This window comes from Protopterus annectens, chromosome 9.part0, assembly GCF_019279795.1.
Source record: "Protopterus annectens isolate FY-2018-M chromosome 9.part0, PAN1.0, whole genome shotgun sequence".
Taxonomy (NCBI): Eukaryota; Metazoa; Chordata; order Ceratodontiformes; family Protopteridae; genus Protopterus; species Protopterus annectens.
The window spans coordinates 365,941,760-365,961,935 of record NC_056743.1 but is presented as its reverse complement, the minus strand read 5'-3'; the positions used below and the strand labels follow the sequence as shown (position 1 = coordinate 365,961,935).

General features: G+C 45.1%; 1 protein-coding gene across 1 annotated transcript in view; it reads right to left on the bottom strand.

Annotated features, from left to right (window-relative positions):
• The window catches only part of XPO7 (exportin 7), a 4,001,819-nt gene that overhangs the window by 3,896,430 nt on the left and 85,213 nt on the right, over nt 1-20,176 (bottom strand). The window contains exon 3 of the mRNA XM_044082110.1: nt 2,789-2,955. Coding sequence (XP_043938045.1) covers nt 2,789-2,955 — 167 coding nt within the window. The remainder of the gene's footprint in view (nt 1-2,788; nt 2,956-20,176) is intronic.

Sequence of the window (20,176 nt, the reverse complement as noted above, 5' to 3'; positions counted from 1 at the left end):
AAAGCTTGAGGTAGAACTCCTGGCCTACTTCTAATGGAAGCAAGCTTCTATGGATAGTTTCTCCAAAAAATCACAATGCAAATTTTTTGCAAGATGCTACGCAGACAAACTTTCCCACAAGGCAACGACTTCTTATGGAGGATAAGAAACTAAAACTAAAAAGATCTGGCTAACAGTGATTACATTTAGCTATCAGTCCTTTGCAATGGACCTCCCCATCTGCAGCAACTCAGTTAAGTCCTGGACTGTTGTCAGGTCTCTCACTGCAAATAATAGGTCATCTTCCTTGAAGACATGTCTAGGATTAGCAGAGGAAACAACATGCTTGATGTTTTTGGGTTCGCTTCATTCTACATAGGGCTTCTTTGCCCCTAGAAAAATAGGCTAGACTGGGGGAAAAAAAATTAAAGGGGCCATTGCAGCCTTCAGCAATGGACAATGCCAATTTTCTTCTTTAGAAGCCCTGAATGTGATCATGTGACTTCTAAAAGCATGGAACTTAATCTGACCTGCCTCAGACAATTCCTAAGGAAAAAAAGAGCTACTCCATCCTGCACAAGCATGACCTTCAAACTGGAACTTGGACAGGTGAGTCAATTAAACAGACATTCAGAGCACCAATATGTAAGAAATCATCCTCTTTCCACCTCAGTACAAAGATTTACAAAGTATGTGGGTAAGATGTTGCATTCTCTAGGACACATGGTAGACAAAAATTTATTTTTTATTTTACATTTTTTGACCGGGATAGTCAGACTGGATACCTGTCCATTTTCAGCAGAGGCGCGGGGAGAAAAGCTCCATACATACAGAAAAACTGTTACATTAAACAAGTTAAAGCACTGTTACAAATACAATACATAGGATAAAAGTTATTCATTCTGTCATACATAAATCTGATTTGTTATACGGTAACAATTAGGAAGCAATGTAGGGGTGGCCAAAAGACCTCTTTTGCACACGTTTATATTGCCAGATTTATTCAGGATTAGAGCAAGGACACACAATTAAGCAGAACTCTTTTGGATGCCTGGTCAAGATTTTACTTCACACAGCTGGGAAGGAGTGGGTAGCCAGCAGAGTACATTCCTTCTTGGCAGTACTAGTTTTAAATTTACATGCTTCCAGGTAGCAGAGCTTCATTCTTACAAAGAGGCACCAAAAGCCCAAATCCTTCTTACCAAAACAGTGAATAAAACATTTCTTGAAGAAACAGAGGGGAGTTGCAAGACATTTGACAGGACTTCAAGATTCTGTATATGTCCCTTAAAGAGGAGGTTCTATCTGGTGAAGACATAAAAGAAAGGGAGGCTCTCACTGCCGACGCATGTCTGTTAAGAGAGAAGGAAGACTCACTCACAGAGTTGCCCGGTACAAAATCACCTGACACAAAGCAAGAGCCTTCATGTCCTGAGATCAAAATGCCTGGTGCTGGTATCAGCCTGTGTTCTTTAAAGCCATTCTTCAATCCGATCAGGTCTAAGACAACGCTGATACATGAGCAGGACCTAAAGGTGCATAAGTACTTACGAGAGCTTTCCTACATTCAGTCTGGGGTCTCTCAACATGCAGCTGGGTCTAAGGAGAATAATTTGTCAGCTATCAAGTGCTACCAATCAAGCCATCACCATAACCACCAGACAGACAACTAAATGGTAGTGCGTCTGATGCAAGTATGTTCCTGACAACCTCCTGTGAAAATTATGTGGGACAGCCCCTAATGAACCCTGAAATGTGACTGCACTTTTCAAAGACTGTCATTGTCTACAGATGAGTGGCACAAGTTCAACACCTTGCTAGCTGAGAGGGAGCTTAAGGCACAACATATACAAAGCAAAGTCTTTACAACAGAGAGAGAGACCAATATCTGGTATTTCACTGCATCAGCCAGGGATAATATGAAGTACTCACTTATGAGGTCTTGGACTGAGTTTCCATCTTAAAAGAGGTGAGATAAGCCTCAAGCTGTTCTTTAATTTTACAGGCAAAAAATGCTTTACATTATAATCCTTTCTAAAGTCAGTGTGGGAATAGCTGTGTTGTTCCTGAAACATGAGCTGTGACTACACAGCACCTCGAAGGTTTCAGCTACTCGAGTGTAACATTTAAGAACTTTTACCAAAGCTATACCACCTCCTCTATCATTTCATCTCCTTTATTTTCCTTGTGCCGACTCCCTGCCTTCTTTCTTTAGGCTGCTCTATCTTAACATAAAAAAAAAAAAAAATTACAAATATTCACATCCGACCCACGTTGCTGTTATTTTTAATCAGAACTATTTGCAAATAATGTAACTGATGTCAAGGATGTCTGAATAATGGAACTGTTGCTCATGAATGAAATGACTATAAATGATGAAACAATGCAAATAATGTCCATGATGTCTGTCTAATGGAACTTTTCTCCCTGGGCCTCCAGCAAAAATGGGCACCGCTCAGTCTGACTTCACCGGTAAACCAATGTTAGCCAATAAAATAAAATAGCATTAATAACACGATGCAAAATGTGCAAGCCCCAAAATAGAAGTGACAGATAAAGGGATAAATAAGCTGTTCCAGCTCTTAGACTCCCAACGTGTGGTGTCAGGATCTGCTCAACAATGAAAGAAAAATTCAGAAATGTAAGAAGTCAGGCTTACCAACAGAGGAAATCCAAGCAGTTATTTGCTGTAGAAGACTTCAAAAAACAGATCTTGTAACTTTCTGTAAATTTCCATCTCTTCTGTTTCACAGTATTCCACATGAACTCACCTATTTATACGTATGAATACTTATTAGTTTTAACTAACCTGCAAGAATCTTGTTACATCGGAAATGGCATTTCTGAAGATATATTCATCTTTCTGGCAGTCAAACCAGCCTAGTTTTGTAATGCGAGTGTACAGCTGAATTAGTGCTTGAGTTACGAAGGTGGCAAGCTTCGGCCTTGTTGCAAGGTAGTTCAGGACATAAGTTCCTACATGACATGAAACAATCACAAGCAAGTCAATGTGCTGTCTTAATATTAAAGAAGCATAAAAAGTGAATTAATTTATTTATTTATTGCATTTGTTTACCGGGAAAGTCCACTGGGCCCTTAAATGAGCCCATTTTCAGTGGAGGCCCGGGGAGAAAAGCTCCACATATAATTTCATACAATGAAAAGTATACATAAACAATACAGGGTATATAAGGTAGAGGTAAGCACATTAAAATATAGTAATAGCACACAGAACAATTTGGTGTTAACATTACATAAATTGATAAAACAGTGAAAAATTGTTTAAAATCATGGTAAATGGTTAGAATGGTGGAGAGGGATGGGTAGGCTGCTGGGTAGTAAATAAGTTCATGGGCAGTAGTCAGTTGCAGGTATGTGAGGTGATGGGGGAATTCGAGCCAGTTTAGTTGATGTGGTATGGAACGGTGGTGGGTGGTGAATTTAGCATTTGTCGTAAATTTGGAAACTTTATTGTAGCACAAAGTGAGTGTAGTTTTCAGAGAGGACTAAATATTGGTTAGGATGGAGGCACCATATAAGAGTGTTGGAAGCAGGAATGACGAGGCATTTTTGCAGAGAAGTTAAGAAAGCAGTTGTGCCTATAAAGGGTTCCTAGCTTTTGATGTTTTTTTATGTCGTTATGGATGTTAAGGTGTTGTCAATGATGACACCGAGTAATTTGGTGTTGGGAACGACTTCAATAACAGTATGATTCTGGGAATAAACAGAGAAGTCAGACTTGTCAATTGGGCTGAATTTCTGGGGGGTAAATTTTAAGAGTTTAGTTTTATTGGGGTTAAGGGCAAGATGGTTAATGATATTTAGCAAGCTCTACACCTGACTCTGGATCACAGTCAGTCAAATCTTGAACAGTTTTACAATACTGTTACCAGCCCAGCCTACTGTATCTACTCAAAAAACATAAGAAAATACATTTTAATATCACTCCATTCATCCACAAGTCAGTTGTCATATCTTGCATACCATTCATCAGTTTATTCAAATACATGAAAATATTACAAAACAGATTAGATGTTTGTAATCCAAATCAGTCACAAACAAGTTTTACAATTTAAGCTAAATACAATCACGGTGATGAAAAGCAGACAAAACAGAAGCGTCAGTAATTATGGATATAGAAACATATAATGCCAAAATGTTCACAAAATTAAACAATTCTAAATTCTATAAAGCTTATATAAGAAAAACTGATAAATGTTTTATAGACAGCTGATTAGAATTTCTATAAAGATGTGCAATTATCTTTCAGTGAAAAATCCCATCATTGTCACACCGTTAGAAAAATTCACAAAAATGACACTGACACAGCCTACAGTGCCTGCAAAAGGCTGAAAGCTTGAACTCGTCCAATTTTATTGATGTTGTTGGCCTTTAGGCTTTTCCCGATAAGGGGTCACCACAGCGGAATTCCGGTCCGCTAATGATTGGCAGTACATTTTTACAAAAAGCCGAGGTGCCAGCTCAACGTCCAACCTTCAACGAAGGCACGCCCATTTACGCACGCATGTCTTTCGAATGCTACCCAACCACGGGAAGGACATGCAGACTCCACACAGAAGGCACTCCTAAGCCAAGCAGGGAATCGAATGGGAGAACCTCTTACTGTGAGGTAACAATGCTACCGCCGTACCACCGTGGCTTGTCTCAAAAAGCTGTTCTGCAGAACTCCCTCATTTATTAGGGACTTTTCATTTAAAGACAAGGCAAGTGAGGTGTCAGTGACCAAACAAGATGGATGCAAGGTCCCTATGTACAGTTATACCACAAGACATAGGTATAAAATGGATATGCAATTTCCTTCTGGCCAAACCCAAGCACTCTGGCAGTGAAAACTGAATTGAGGAGAAGATTCAAACAAGGTTCTCAAGTAGAGCTATTTTGACTTGATAGATTCATAGGTGTGTACTAGGCTAATGGCCCTGGAGCCTTTGCAAGCCTAGCCCATAGGATTACCCTGGCATCGTGCCAACTGACCTTAGTTCCTAGTGTCTCTATTGAGCACAGCCACTGGAGTGATCCCCGGGGTGAATTTTCTATTTCCCATCCACTCATCAAGATTTCTCTTGGAGAGCCAGTGAGGCTTGATATATATGTTAAGTCTATTCCATAGCATGAGCAGTCTCTGGGTTATGAACCTATCCCTCCAGCACATTCTGTTGACTGTGGTAATGAGGTTGAAGTCTCATGAGCGTGTAGTGAGGAGGGATTGGGATTTCTTTAGACGAAGCATTTCTAACAGAGCTGGGTCAGACATGGCTTTGTAAGTCAAGCAGAGATCGCCTCTAAGTAGGCGATATGAGACAGAAAATAGTTGGAGTTTTTTTGAGTCTGTCCATATAGGACAAGTGTTTAAGGCCTAGGATCCTCTTTGTGAGGTACTTTTGCAGCCTCTCCAGTTGTTGCAGGTGTCTAGTGAGGTACATGCCAAATGGGGCATTGTACATTGGCCTAATGAGGGAAGAGTAGGGGGAGACAATGACCTCTCTCTTCCTGGATGCAAAACCCTTAGTAATGAGATGTGTCACATAGGCCTTCTGACCACAGTGGCAATGTGGTGGTCAAAAGAGAGGTTGCTGTCAACCTGTGCTCCCAGATCTCTTAACACCTTGTGTGTTCAGTGGACTACCATTGATGTGGTAATTCAAGGGAACAGTGTTTTTCCCAAGGGGGATGACGTCACATTTTTTGACATTAAGCTTAAGGCCATGGTTCTGACACCAGTCGTTGATTTCAGTGAAGCCTTTCTGTAGGATGTCAACATCACTTGGGGAGTTAATAGCTCCCAACTTGCAATTGTCTGAAAATGTTGTCAGCCAGAGCCCCTTCATGTTGGCCTGGACTTCAGAGAAGTAGATACCAAACAGGAGGGGACCCAGGACCGAACCTTGTGGGACTCCACTCGTGACTAGTCGGCAGTCTAACCTGGAGTTGGCTACTTTCACACTGTGGGTTCCATCTGTGAGTCAGTTTGCAATCCTCCTAGTGATATAGGGGCTGATGTCCAGCTTAGTGAGTTTTTCTATGATTCCTGAGTGGGGAATGGTATCAAAGGCCTTGGCCAGACAAAGGTAGGCTGTATGAACCACTTTGCCTTCATCCACAGCTCTCTTGACTGACTCATAGAAGCCGACCAAGTTGAGCAGGCATGATCTACCCTTCACAAAACCAAACTGTAGGATCCAGAGTTTGAAGGATTCCCTATATCCTTGTTTATTAGGTCCATGATGATGCATTCTATAGCCTTGCATATCAGACTCGTCAGGCTAATGGGGCGATAGTTCCCAGGGTCTGTAGTCGCTCCTCCTTTGTGGGGAGGGATGATTGTAGCAGTGAGTCATTCAGTAGGGACAAAGCCTGAGGTGAGGCTTTTATTAACAGGGCACAAAGGTGAGGTGCCAATTCACTCTGAACACAGTCAGGGATACTGTCAGGCCCCACAGAAGCTGTATTATTGGCCTTGGACAGTGCTGTTTTAACCTGTGCAGCAGTAATACTGGGTGCCTGGCAATCTACTGGCATTGTGATTGGTCCTTTGGGGAAGCAGTAAATCTGTCGGCCAGTATATTGGCAATATCTGTTGGCTCTGTATAAGAGGTACCATTGTGCAGTAGCTCAAAGCAAATCTGGGCATTACCGTGGAGATTCTTTACATAACTGTAGAAGGCCTTGTGGGTGTCTTTACTCTCTGCTGCAATTTTGTTTTCACAGCTAGCTTTAGAGGACATGATAAGGGATCTCAACCTTTTGTTGAGGCTGATAAGGGAGTTTTTCCAGTCTTGGGACTTCACCTTATTCCGCATCAGTTTTCTCTTTCTATTGTAGAGTTTGTTTATGGCAGAGGACCACCAGATTGGCTTCTTTTTTTTTTTTTTTGAGGATAGTGCCTTAGTTCTATTGGGTTTAGAGAGATCCATGTATTTGTGTACATGTTCGTACAGTGCATTGGTGTACGATTTGGCAGTCAGCAACTATTCTCCATTTGCATGGGTGTCGTGAAGTTAACCACTTCTGTTTTTAGGAGCCCAAAGTTAGCTTTGGACAAGTTTTTCATGGTGGTTACCTTAGTGTGTGAGTGTGTGTGTGTGTGTGGGGGGGGGGTTTCCAAGGTGATTAGTTTGTGGTTGGATCTAACCAGGGAGGAGTAAACTAATGGTGTAGTGCAACTGTTGCCCATGTTAGTAATGACCAAATCAAGGATGTTGCTACCTCTAGTGGAGGTAGGAACAAGCTGGGCCAGGCCACTGGAATTAATGAATTCCAGGAAGCGTTGGGCAGGTCTTTTGGTACGAATTTCCCAGTTAATGGAGGGGTAGTTGAAGTAGCCCAGTATGTGTGTGTTAGGTTGGACCCTAATATTCTCCAGGGTGCTTAGGAACGTGGAGTGTGCATCTTGGGGACCTATAGCAGGTGGTTGGGGACCTATAGCAGGCTACAACCTGAATCGCTGTCTTACCCAATATGTTAGCTGCACCTGAAGTATCTCAAATGTGTCATGTTGGGCTACCACTCTGGAGGGGTGTGCATCCTTTATGAATATGGAAACACCACCACCTTTGGAGCTTCGGTCCAAGTTTGGGACCAAAAGGTGTGGAATGAGTTATAGCCTGGTAGTGCAGGGGTGCTTTCTGCTGCCTTGAACCAGGTCTCTGTTACAGCAAAAATGTCGATGTTCTCCATTTTAAGGAGTGCTTCGAGCGAGTGCATTTTGAGATTTAGACTTCTAGCATTGACCAACATGACCCTCAGATTGCATTTGTTTGTAGCTGTTACGGTGGTAATTTGGTCTTTGGAATACTGCCTAAAAAGGCACTACAGGGGTGGCAAGAGCCTTGGCCAGTATCCAGGGGTGACAGATGCAGGCCATCTCTGGCAAAGCATCAAGGTCTGTCAATCATGTCATTCCAGGCAAACAGATACTGGATCCCCTTAGAATGACACCAGAAACTTAGCAGCTAATTGTTGAAATCAATCATTTTCTGCTTGTACTGTGGTATCATTCTTGGTGATGGCAGGATGCTGCTCAGGGTTAAAGTCATACCCACCTGGGCTACATAATCAGAGAGCTCCTCCAGGTCTCTTTTCATGTAGTCCAGGGAGGTATGTCTCAGGTCATTCACATCCATATGTACAATGACAAAGTTATATTCGCACCTGTTGTTGAGAGACCTGAGTGTGTGTGTTATGTGGTGGATACTGGTGCCTGACAGGCAGCTGACTGTTAATTTCTCCTTAATCAACCTAGTGAGTGGGACATCAGTGTGCCTCACTACTGAGTTACCTATGACTAGTCTATTGGGCATGCTGTTTTGCCTTAGGGGCTTTGGCTGAGTGGCACACTGCTCAGGAGAGTTGTGTGTGTTGTGATTAGTGCTGTGTTGTAGTGGTCGAGTGCATTTCTGCCTTGCAAGTCTCGGCTGTTTGGGTAGATTTTTATTGACAGCCTCCGCGAAGGTGAGTGTGTGGTTTGTGTTTTTATGTGAAGACAGAGCTAGCGTGTGTTCTGGAGGGCTGTGTGCTCCACGTGGTGTGGTGCAAGTGTTGACCCTCTCCGCTTGACCATCTATTCCGGTCATGGCTGGAGAGTGTGTGGCTTCTAATTTGGATATATAAGCACAACTCTTGCAAGTCTGAGTGTTGAGAGGTAAGATGAGAGGGTTTGTCAGTGTACATGAGGCAGTTGCTACATTGCCTCAGGATGCCCAAGTTCACCAGGTTAGTAGGAGAAAGCACAGGGAACTGACCTTTAGACATGCCTGGAGCGTTGGGCATTAAGTACTGGAGCGGTTTCCTTGTAGAATGTTTAGTGCTGGTAGCACGTGTGCTACAATAATTGCTACAAGAAGTCTGCTAAAGTGCAAAACTAATAAGCTAATAAAAGTGCAGGAGAGGAGAGAGCTAGCAGACCTAAGGGAAAATTGAAGAGCAGACTTTGGCACCGCTCAGAAGCTTACTAACAGTCCTGGATACAGCAAATCTGAATCTGGACTAGACTAGTTACAGGAAAGGCAGGAAACAAGCTCAAATGTGGGCTTTTAAACCAGTAAGGTGAAAGAGATGGAAAAACTGCTGAAACGACCAAAAACAACAACTTCTGGGTCAGAAACCACTCCTCTTGTGGTAGAGAGGCCACCTAATGCTTACCACTCCCACTGATAAGCTAAAAGGCTTCCCTCCAACACAGAAAGGCTTGGGGGGGGGGGCTCAGAAGCTTACCAACAGTCCTGGATACAGCAAATCTGTATCTAGACTAGAGTAGTTACAGCAAAGGCAGGAAACAAGCTTAGAATTGCATTTATGTTTTTTTTCAGAAAGCCACTAAAACAGCACTAAAAACAATTCAAGTGCAGTGCAATCTAGCATACTTGAGTGTGTAGTAGTATTAAAGCAAATACAGTTTAAATAAATGCAATTTATTTAAAATGTATTCTGAACTAAATTCAATTGTTTTATTCAACTCTGAACAGTTAAAAGTGCCAAAAAATATACTTATCAGCTGAGAAGCACACTCAGTCAGAACACAAGGAGATGAGGTTTTTTTTTTGGTTAGTAAAGTGCAAAAGGAGGAAGGCGGAGCAGAAGTTAATTCAAGGTTAAAAACCTAAGTGGGTTGGGCCTTCTCAAATATTCTTCCTGTATTAGGTAGAATGAACACTAGACAGTGTCCCAGATCAAATTTACAGTAGGGGCGGGCAACTGCGAAGCCACCGACTATAACACCACCACAGGAATAGGATGGGTGAGAGGGAGAAAACCAGTTTCAGAACAGATGAGAAAACGCCAGCATATATATATATATATATATATATATATATATATATATATATATATATAAATAATCCCAGTCAAGCAAAAATGAAGACCGTAAACCAAAAAAATATACTCATCAGCGCTCTATTTCCAGATTGTTTGAGAAGCACTCTTCAGTCAGAAAATAAGAAGTTATGTACTCACCATAACGTTCCATCTGAGTAGGTAAACTTTATTTGTCTGCAACCTGTGGGATACGGATCCGATCTCTGATCCGAGCCGGCAACTTTACAAAGCTTAGATCTGAGCTCCTAGCTCCTCCCCTTACCCATAATCCCCTGCCAACCCTGAAGGACCTCAGATCAAGTTTGTCCGAAGCACTATAGTGGATAACCAACTACATTATCAGAAATGGTACATCACTATATGACATGAAACACATCTGAAGGTCAGGGGGAACAGTTGCAGACAAATGAAGTTTACCTATTCAGATGGAACTTTATGGTGAGTACATAAATTCTTAATCTGAAGTAGTTGGGACAGAGTCCCCAGCTACCTAAACCTTGGGCGGTCTTCATGGAAGGATATTCCAGAGCAATGCGGAGCCAAAAGAAGTTCTCCCTCTGGAGGTAATGTCCAATTTATAATGATTGATGAAGGTATGAGATGACGCCCAAGTGGTTGCTGACAGATATCATCCAAGGAAACCCTGGATTTAAAGGCGGCAGATGTAGCCATAGCCCTAGTTGAATGGGCACGAACTCCTTTAGGTGCAGGCCTGCCGGAATTTTGATACGCTGTAATGATACACTGTGAAATCCATCTCGATAAGGAAACTTTCGAGACCGGTTTACCTAGATTAAAATTGGCAAAGGAGACGAACAACTGGTCGGATTGCCTATGACCAGATGTCCTATGAATGTAAAATCTAAGTTGTCTGTGCACGTCCAAAGAATGTAGTCTGTACTCCCCTTTGTTCTGGTAGTTAGGAAAGAAGACCGGCAAATTGATAGATTGGTTAATATTAGATTCAGAAACTACCTTCGGGAGGAAGGAGGGATTGGTCCTGAGGTAAACCCTATCCTTGTGAAAGGCTAAGTATGTGGGTTTCACAGAAAGAGCTTGCAATTCAGATACTCTCCTGGCTGAAGTAATAGCCACAAGAAAGGCGGTTTTCCAAGACAAATATTTGAGGTCTACTGAAGACGCCAGTTCGAAGGGAGGGGCTGTCAGGGCTTGTAATACCAAGGTCAAATCCCATGGAGGTACCGCTTCCTTTATTGGAGGTCTAAGAAGAAAGGTGCCATTTAGGAACGTTTTGCACAGTTTTGTAGTCAAAGGACCCATTTCAGTACCTACGTGGTAATGAGAGATAGCTGCTAACTGAACCTTAACCGTAGAACAGCTAGCTCCGCCATTAAAAAGACCTGAAAGAAAGTCCAGCACTGCAGACAAGGGGGCTGTAAAAGGGTCCAAATTATGGCGTTCTGCCAAGATAGGGAAACACTTCCATTTACTACCATAGACCTGCCTAGTAGAGGGCTTGTGCGCTGCTACTAGGATAGTTTTAACAGGAGAAGAGATACCGGGAGTCCTAGCTACAAGTGGAACTGGAGCAGCCAAGCCGTAAGCTTGAGGCTGGCCAGGTCGGGAAGTGGGAGCCCTAGGGGGTGGGAGATTAGATCCAGAAGGGGATCTAGAATCCAGGGCGGATTCACTCGAGACCAGAGGTAAGGGAACCAAGCTTGGCGAGGCCAGAATGGGGCAACGAGGATCATCCTGCTCCCCAACCGACTGGCTTTCTGAAGAAGTTTCAGCATGAGGGGAAGAGGAGGGTAGGCATAGAGAAGACAGGGTGGCCAAGCATGCACCAAGGCGTCCCTCAGGGCTTCCCTGGCAGGGGGAATGAGAGCGAAGTAATTGTTGCATTTCGTGTTTGAGGGAGATGCGAAAAGATCGCAACAGGGCTGCCCCCAAACGGCAAAAATTCGACTTGCTACTCGAGGATTGAGGGACCACTCGTAAGGTGAAAGGATGGTGCGACTCAGTCTGTCCACCAGTATATGTTGGTCCGTCCCGGAATGTGCGTTGCAATGAGAAAGCGGTTGGTGGAGATCGCCCATTCCCACACTCTCATGGCTTCTCGACAGAGTGGGTAAGACCTGGTTCCCCCTTGTTTGTTGATATACCATACCACAGACATACTGTCTGTCTGGATTGCAATTGTTCCTACAGGCAGAAGGCTCTAAAGTGCTTGCAACGACAACAGCACTGCCCTCATCTCTAGAACATTTATGTGCAATAAGGTCTCCGAATCGTTCCATGTGCCTTGGACCGTCCTGCTCAAATACTGCCCCCCCACCCAAGATGAGAGGCGTCCGTGTTCACCGTGGCGAGAGGGGGGGGGCCACGGCAAAGGGATGTCCCGCCTGGAGGTCCGGCGATTGAAGCCACCAAACGAGAGCCCTCTTGCAGGCCCTGCTGAGAGAAATGGGGTGACTCAAGGGGCACTGATGAAGGGACCATTGGACTTGGAGAGTCCACTGTAAAGTCCTCATGTTCAGACGCGCCATGGGAAGGTGGTTTATAGCGGCTGCCATGGACCCCAGGGCCCTCAGAACCAATCCCGCCGGGGGTTTTGAAGATTGAAAGATGGCCCGCACATGTGCCCTCAAAGTGTGCAACCGGTCGGGAGTTAAGAAGTCTAGTTGCCTGTTGGTGTCCAGTCTGGCCCCGATAAAATCTAACACTTGAGTCAGGGTGAGAGGACTTGTCCGAGTTTATAGTGATCCCTAACTGCGGAGCACGGTTGACAAAGTAGTCCCTGGCTAAGCATAGTAGATGCCTTGTCGGGGCGGTGAGGAGCCAGTCGTCCAGGTACGGGAAGACCTGCATTCCCTGGAGTCTCAGGTGGGCCGCTATCACTGCTAATACCTTGGTGAACACCCTGGGGGCTGAGGTGAGACCAAAGGGGAGGACCCTGAATTGATAATGACTGGCTCCCAGCCGGAAGCGGAGAAACCTCCTGGACCGTTCATCCATCAATATGTGGTAGTATGCGTCCTTGAGGTCTATGGGGCACATCCAGTCGTTCTCCTGCAATAGGGGGAGAATTGACTGAAGAGTGACCATCAGGAACTTTTCTTTGGTTACGGACAGGTTTAGTAGGGAAAGATAGAGGATGGGCCTTAAGTCCTCCGTCTTTTTTGGCACCAAAAAGAACCTGGAGTAGTAACCCGATCCGACTGGCCTGGGGGGACGTGCTGGATGGCTCCTTTTTCTAAAAGCAGCCGAATTTCCGCAACTGCTGCCTCCCTCTGATTGGGTGGAACATCGGGGAGGTGTCCGGGGGTGTCGGGAATGTAGGAAAAGGGAATTCTGTATCCTCTGGATATGATACGAAGCACCCAGCGGTCTGTTGTAATGGACCCCCAAGCTGCCAGGTGCTTCGAGAAACGCCTCCCCGACTGCTCCAGAGTGGAGCAGTCGGGCAACCCCTCAGGGTTGCTGCGTGGGCCGATCAGAGAAGGCTTCTCTGGATCCAAAGTTCTTCGGGCTCCCTCTGCCTCTAGGGCGGCGTCCACTCTGTCCTCCTCTGCCGTGGAAGGACTGGAAGTCTGGAGCGGACTGGGATTTTTGCGACTTTCGGAACTACATCTTCTGTCCCTTTTGGTTCTTGGAGAAGGACCTCTGGGGAGCAGAGAAGCGGACTCCAACGGCAGACAACGTCTTCCCATTCTTTTCGCTCTGGACCAAAGTCTCGCGAACTGTCTTGCCAAATAGGGCAGAACCATCGAAGGGGGCATTCGCAAAGGACGCCTTGAAGGGTTCCACGAAATCACAATGTCGGAGCCAGGCCTGGCTCCTCATAACTAGGCCTGCTCCACTGGCTCTAGCGGCTCCCTCTGTAGCATGGGATAAAAGCCGCATAGAGGTGTTGGATATAGACCTAAGAGTGGCCATGCGAGAGGAGTAAAATTGTTTGTCCTCCCCCGACATGGACTCCGGGGGCGATGCAGCGTACTCTTTGATAAGGTCTCGCTGCAATCGAATAACATGTGCCATATAGTTCAGGGACCTTACAGCGAAGGTCGCTGAACTAAAGACCCACCTCCCGAGATGGTCCCTCGAGCGAGACTCCTTGCTCGGGGGATGGACCGAGGGACTCTCTTGGGCTAACTCCCTCTTGGTGGCTGCCGCCACCAACATGGCATCTACGGGGGGTCCCATGCTCCAATGGGATTTCTCTGCCGGGGGGCTCAGGATCTTGTCAGGACATTTGGGGACTGGCTCCACAGTGTCCGGCTCCTTCCACACCCTAGTGGTGATAAAGTCCACTAAGGGACGGCCGGAGGGGACACCCAAGAGGTAGATGGGCCTGCTTCGAACGCCTCCAGGAACACTGATTCGTCCGTGGAAGCCTTGGGGACAGACCACCCCCCTCTTATCCTAAGCATTTCCATGATGTCTCTGAAGGAGACATCCTTGGGGGGTGACCTTGGGGAGCCTTCCCCCTCATCCAAATCCGTGTCTTCTGTCAAGGACTCGGGGGAGTCCACGTGCCTCCTCTTACACTTCCGCTTGTGAGGAACGTCCTTGGGGGGACTGTCCGAGGACGACTCACCAGCAATGTCTTGTTCCAGGGGAACGACCTGAGACGTCAAAGCAGGCTGTCCCTGTGGCCGGGCGACGGAAGCCTTACCCAAACGAGAGGGAGTGCGGGATGGAACCGTAGCAGGGAGCGGGGGCCAGGATGCACTCAACAGAGCCCTCTCCACCACATCAAAGGCCGAGAGAGAGCCACTCTCTCTGGGATCAGAGAGCCGACCCTCACTCGGATCCGATGGGTGGATCGGAGCTGGCGCCAAGACCATCGGATCCGAAGGGCCAGTGTGCTCCGACCTGGACGGAGCCAAAGGCACACTAAACCCCTCGGATCCAAAGCTCAGAGCACGGCTCCGAGAGCTAGGATCAGACAAGGACGGATCCGGAAAACTCTAAGGAAGAGTCAGAGCCGAAGTACCAGATACTGACCGCGCCGACCCACCCCCCGGCTCCAACATTGCCCGGCCCCGAGCGCTCCGAACCCGGGAAGCGGGTTGGAGAAGGAGCTATCGGGGCAAAGAAGGGTGTTGGAGCTCCCCCCCCCCCGGAGGGGGGGGGGCGTAGGCAGGAGCACTCCCATCTGCATTTGGGCCTGGGTGAACCTTCGCATCACCTGGACCAAATCAGCTTCAGAAAGGCTACGTGTTCATCTCGACAAGGCCACCGAGGCTGGCCGGGAGTGCCGCCTCAATGACCTCGACGGAGATCAGGTCTCCTCCTCCTCTGGTCCCGGTGAGAAGCATGGAGACCGGAGCCGAGAAGGAGGAGACCTGGAAGCCGTGGAGGGAGAAGCCCGCTTAGCCGGGGGGACCGAAGCAGAGGCCTCGGCCCGCCGCTTGTGGTGCTTCTCCCTCCGTTTTTCTTTCCTGGCCTCCCTCTCCTCCGGCGCCGAAGCGGGAGATTGAGTCCTGGCCGGGGGGAAAGAGGCAGGAGTGGCCGCCACCGAAGCCTGGGAGGAGGCCACAGAAGCACCGGAGGCCGAAGCCGAATCCGGGGGCAAAAGTACTGCCATTATCAGATTAGACCTCCGGTCCTTCAGTGCCCTGGCGTTGAACGCTGCACAGATAGCACATCCAGAGGAAAGGTGTTCAACCACAAGGCACCGGACACACAGAGTGTGGCCATCCGCCGGGCAGAGCTTATGGCCACACTCGGTGCACTTGGAGAATATTGGCTTTGGGGCCTCAGACATACTAAAGTAAAAACTCACTCGGTAGGCCCCAACACACTAAACACACACAAACTACGACCAGCGAGGGGAGGAAGAAACTAGAGTAATTTTAACCAAAATTTAACTGAACTATCAAAAGGGAACCTAACACACACACTCACTCAAATTTAACAAGTAATTTTAAAAGAGAGACTTATCTGCCAAAAAAAAACAGGAGCTCGCAATCTAGCTGCTGTTCAGAAGCGCGGCAAACTAGATCTGACGTCAGTCAGGGTTGGCAGGGGATTATGGGTAAGGGGAGGAGCTAGGAGCTCGGATCTAAGCTTTGCAAAGTTGCCGGCTCGGATCCGAGATCGGATCCGTATCCCACAGGTTACAGACCAAATGAAGTTAACTACTTCAGATCAAGGAGATTCTAACAGTGAGACTATTTCTCTCAACTTACAGGAGACGGAATTGGTGCAACTGTGGCCTTACATTTCACCAACATGATCACAGCCCATCAAGAAAACACATTTTTAGTACACAAGGACTGACCATCAGTACATGAATATTTACATTTGATTTATTAATGATACTGTCCTAGTCAGGGACGGGTAAAATATGTAACTAATGCAGACAGGTTACACAATTAAGACTGGTTATTGAATGGAATTAAACAAGAAGCTTACTGATAATTTAATTATCTCTTGGCCGTTACACTGTACATGTGCTTTAGCATTCCAAACGTCTCACATGCCAAAGACACAGCTGAGTTCACTGCCACAAAAAACAGTCTCTTCCTCAAAAAGAACTTAACATGGCATGAAGAAAGTGTAAAATAAAAAGGGGGAGGGAGGCACAGCTTAGCAGACTGAAACAGCTGATGCATAAACTTATATGAATTGTAAGCTAAGGCAGATTTGGAGAGGTTTGACATGTATTCCAGGACCAGTACCACCTTAACCTTTCTGGGGTCAAGGTTCCTGGACTGGCATCTGAAGAAGAATCTTTCCCATGTTGCTAAATACGACTGCTGTACTACAGTTCCTACTCTCCTTCATAATATTTAGCAGATCCTCAGAGAATTTGTGCCTACGGAGGATTAGAGACATATCACCCAAGCTGATATCCTCAGAATGTCTTAACTTAAGTGCAACAGGCAGCCTGTGTTCTGCAGTAAGTCCACACACTGTTGCTTTACTTCATTTCTGCCTCTTACCATTCTGAAAATGATGGAATTGATCCTCATAGTCTCTTTCTGGTCAAGGCAGTATTAATTTCAGCCTTCCCTCCTACACCTGTGAATAAACTAGGAATTAGAGGAATCTGAGGAAAAACAGACAGACACGTCCAATCCAGGGAGAAGAAATCTGTCTTTAAGGCCTCTGAAATAAATGTCCTTGAACATAAATGGCTCAACTGCCTGTTCAGATAAGCAAACAAGGCCATCTCTGGCATACCCTACTTACACCCCGTCAGATCTAGAAATGTGTCCTTATGAAGTAGTCATTTGAATGGGTCTAAAAAATGTCTTTGCCCAGCTGAAGAGGCTACTATCACTGTGGTCTGAAATGAAGTACACTGTCTTCAGAGAAATCCCCATCTGCAAAACCATCTCTCAAGCTTAATTTGATAGCCAGCAAAGATGTTATTAGCCAGTCCCCTTGGCATATTAATGTACTAAATCACTGTGGTGTTGTGTCGTAATCTGGAGTACTCCCAATGACAAGGCTGGAAGAAATTCTTTGAGAGCTAGAATGAAGACTCTCCTTGATGCTAATGTGCTTGCCCCTTCATACTTAATTGCCAAATATCCTGAACTTGTATATGGGCTCCCCACACCACATATAAAGAGTCTGCCATTACAGCCCATGTGCCTTCTCACTCTGAAAAGCACCTCAAGAGGCAAATCCTGTTTTCTGAGACATGGCAGTAGAAGGATAGAGTTTTTTTGTCAGGCATCATGGCATCCTAACAAACAGAATCCCTTGCAGTGACCTTTTGGATCAATTATAGTTACAATCTGAACCACAGTTGGAAACCTATAGCAGTGTCTGAAGAACCAAGGTAAACAGCAAGACTACTTGCAGTGAATTAATACTAAACCATCACATACAATAAAGAATACTCATCCTGTGCCAGACTGAAGACTTGCTTCATCAATAACAGCGGATCTTTGTAGCAGTAGCTGCTGTACTACAGGATTCCTACTAAATAAATGATGTACTACAAAACTCCTCTACAATATTTTTTTTTTTAAAATCAGCAGCAACTTTTGTACAAGGTATTGTTTCTGGATTAAATTCTGTGACAAAAGGGGGCTTATTGTTTTGTAACTGAAAATTTGATGAAACTGACTGAACTAACTGTATGAAAAATGAAAGGCAAGAAAGGTAATAAACAAATAATTGTGCTGCTATCACAGAATGTGAACAGATGTCAAGCTCTGCTAAGACAACAGTAACATGGACTCAAGCAAGTCACTTCGACTAGGACTTACTGTACTAAAACACAGCAGTATTTTTAGTAAGAATGCTATCAGAACATCTCTGAAGGCAAGAACAAAAGGATGCTTTGCAGTTCAATGTTGTATCTAGGGAAAGTGAAGCCTTACTTATCTGTGTTGATTCTAACTCTAAAGGTTCTAAGATACCTAGAAAAGTTGAAGCTTGATAGAAAGATTAGTTGTGTTAGAACTTACCGTAATGATATACGTCTTACTCTTCTCTGTTGCGGTATTCTTTACATGAGTGAGTTGCCTGCTAAGGTGACCCGATGTCGGACAGTATATCAAAGTCTTTTACTACCACAGAGGGCACACAGTAAGTCTGATGTAGGCTATCGGATGCAGGCCATAAAACTAATGTACACCCGGTTCCCTACTGAAATCGTGAAGGTCCACTTACCCAAATACGTAAACATCGACACGTATCCATCAAACCACAAAAACACTGATCATCCTGAAGCGCAAAATCCGAAATGACAAATTGTCATGGTTGGCTATTCTGCAGTATAGCTCCGTAAGGTAAGTGTGCAATAGTTACGGACCTTAGGATTAGGGTACGGGTTAAAGTAAGTGCATAGATAGTAATGTATGTAAGGTTTGGTGTAGGGTTTTGTTAAGTATTTGTGTGTGGGTTATTTATTTTGTTTGGGTATAACTCCATAAGGTAAGTGTGCGATAGTTACGGACCTTAGGGTTACAGTGCGGGTTAAGGTAAGTGCATAGATAGTAATGTATGTAAGGTTTAGTGTAGGGTTGGAAGTAGGGTTTTGGTTAGTGTATGTATATGGTTTATTTATTTTGTTTGGGTAGGTAGTATGTAGCACGCAGTGGGGTTGGACGACTATGACGGTTCGAGATTTTGAATTTAGCGGTTTAGGGTGTTCGGTGTATTCGCAGTTCGGGTAATGTGTCGATGGTTCCATATTCGCCGACTAGGACTTTTGTGGATGTAATACAGACCCCATACACCCACACCATCCTCAAAACTGAAGCCTCAGGTGAAGAGACAGTCCAAGGGAAAGAGTTACAATGCATCCAAGAACAGAAAAAATTGGGGAAGGAGGGTGGGACAGAATATTGCAACAGAGAAGAGGAGGACATGTAACACTGTAGAAAGTTCTTACACAACTAATCTATGTTCTTCGATACATCTGTTGCAGTATTCTTTACCTGCGGGAGAATACAAAAGCTCATGCAGAAAGGTTGGTGGAGGTGGCAGAAGAATTTTCCAGAATACCATGAAGAATGGCCCTGGCAAATCCTGCTCTGGATCTGGAGATAGAATCCAGTTTGCAACGTTTTATAAAGGTGTGGACAGATGTCCAAGCAGCTGCTTCTAGAATGGAGTTACTGTCCCCAGCCCTTTGAGGAAAGCCCCTGAGGAAGACACTGCCCTAGCAGAGTGAGCTTTGACTGTGCCAGGAAGAGTTATACCATGGTGGGCATAGCAGAAGTAAGTTGATTTGGAAATCTAGTCGGTGATGGTTTGTTTGGATACAGGCAATCCCAGAGCCCTGGGTGGAATGACACAAATAGTTGCTCTGATTTCCTAGAAGGTTTACTCTTTAGCACATAGAACCTGAGTTGTCTGTGTACATCAAGTGTGTGTAGGGTCCTTTCACTACTGGTCTCGGGAAAGGGGAAAAAGGTATGTAGATGAACACATACAAATATTTCAAGCATGGGTATTAATGCCCTTCTAGCTTGCTAATATACCAAAACACTTGTTCCCATAACAAGTATCCAGGCTGCTCTTAAAAATATCTAAACTAGTACTTGCTTTAATGTAATTTGGAAGAAGTCTGTTCCATACATCAGCTACTCTGTCAGAGAACCAATCAGTGCACTTCTCATTCTTATAGAATTTCCTGCGTAAGTAGTCTGATGATTCTCTAGTACTTTTTGATAACCCCAAACATTCCCAGAGGTAGCTGTCGCTAAATGCCCTATACACCTGAATGAGATCTACTCTTGGATATCTGTAAGACACACTGTACAAGTTCAGATATTTTAGTCTTTCATAATAACTTACATTTTCACATCCATGGATAGATACCCTTGGTGTATTTCCATTGTACTCTTTCCAGTTTACTCAAGCTTGTTTTCTTATAGGGTTTCCATATTGTTATTCCATACTCAAGTTTGAGTCTAATGTAACTAACAGA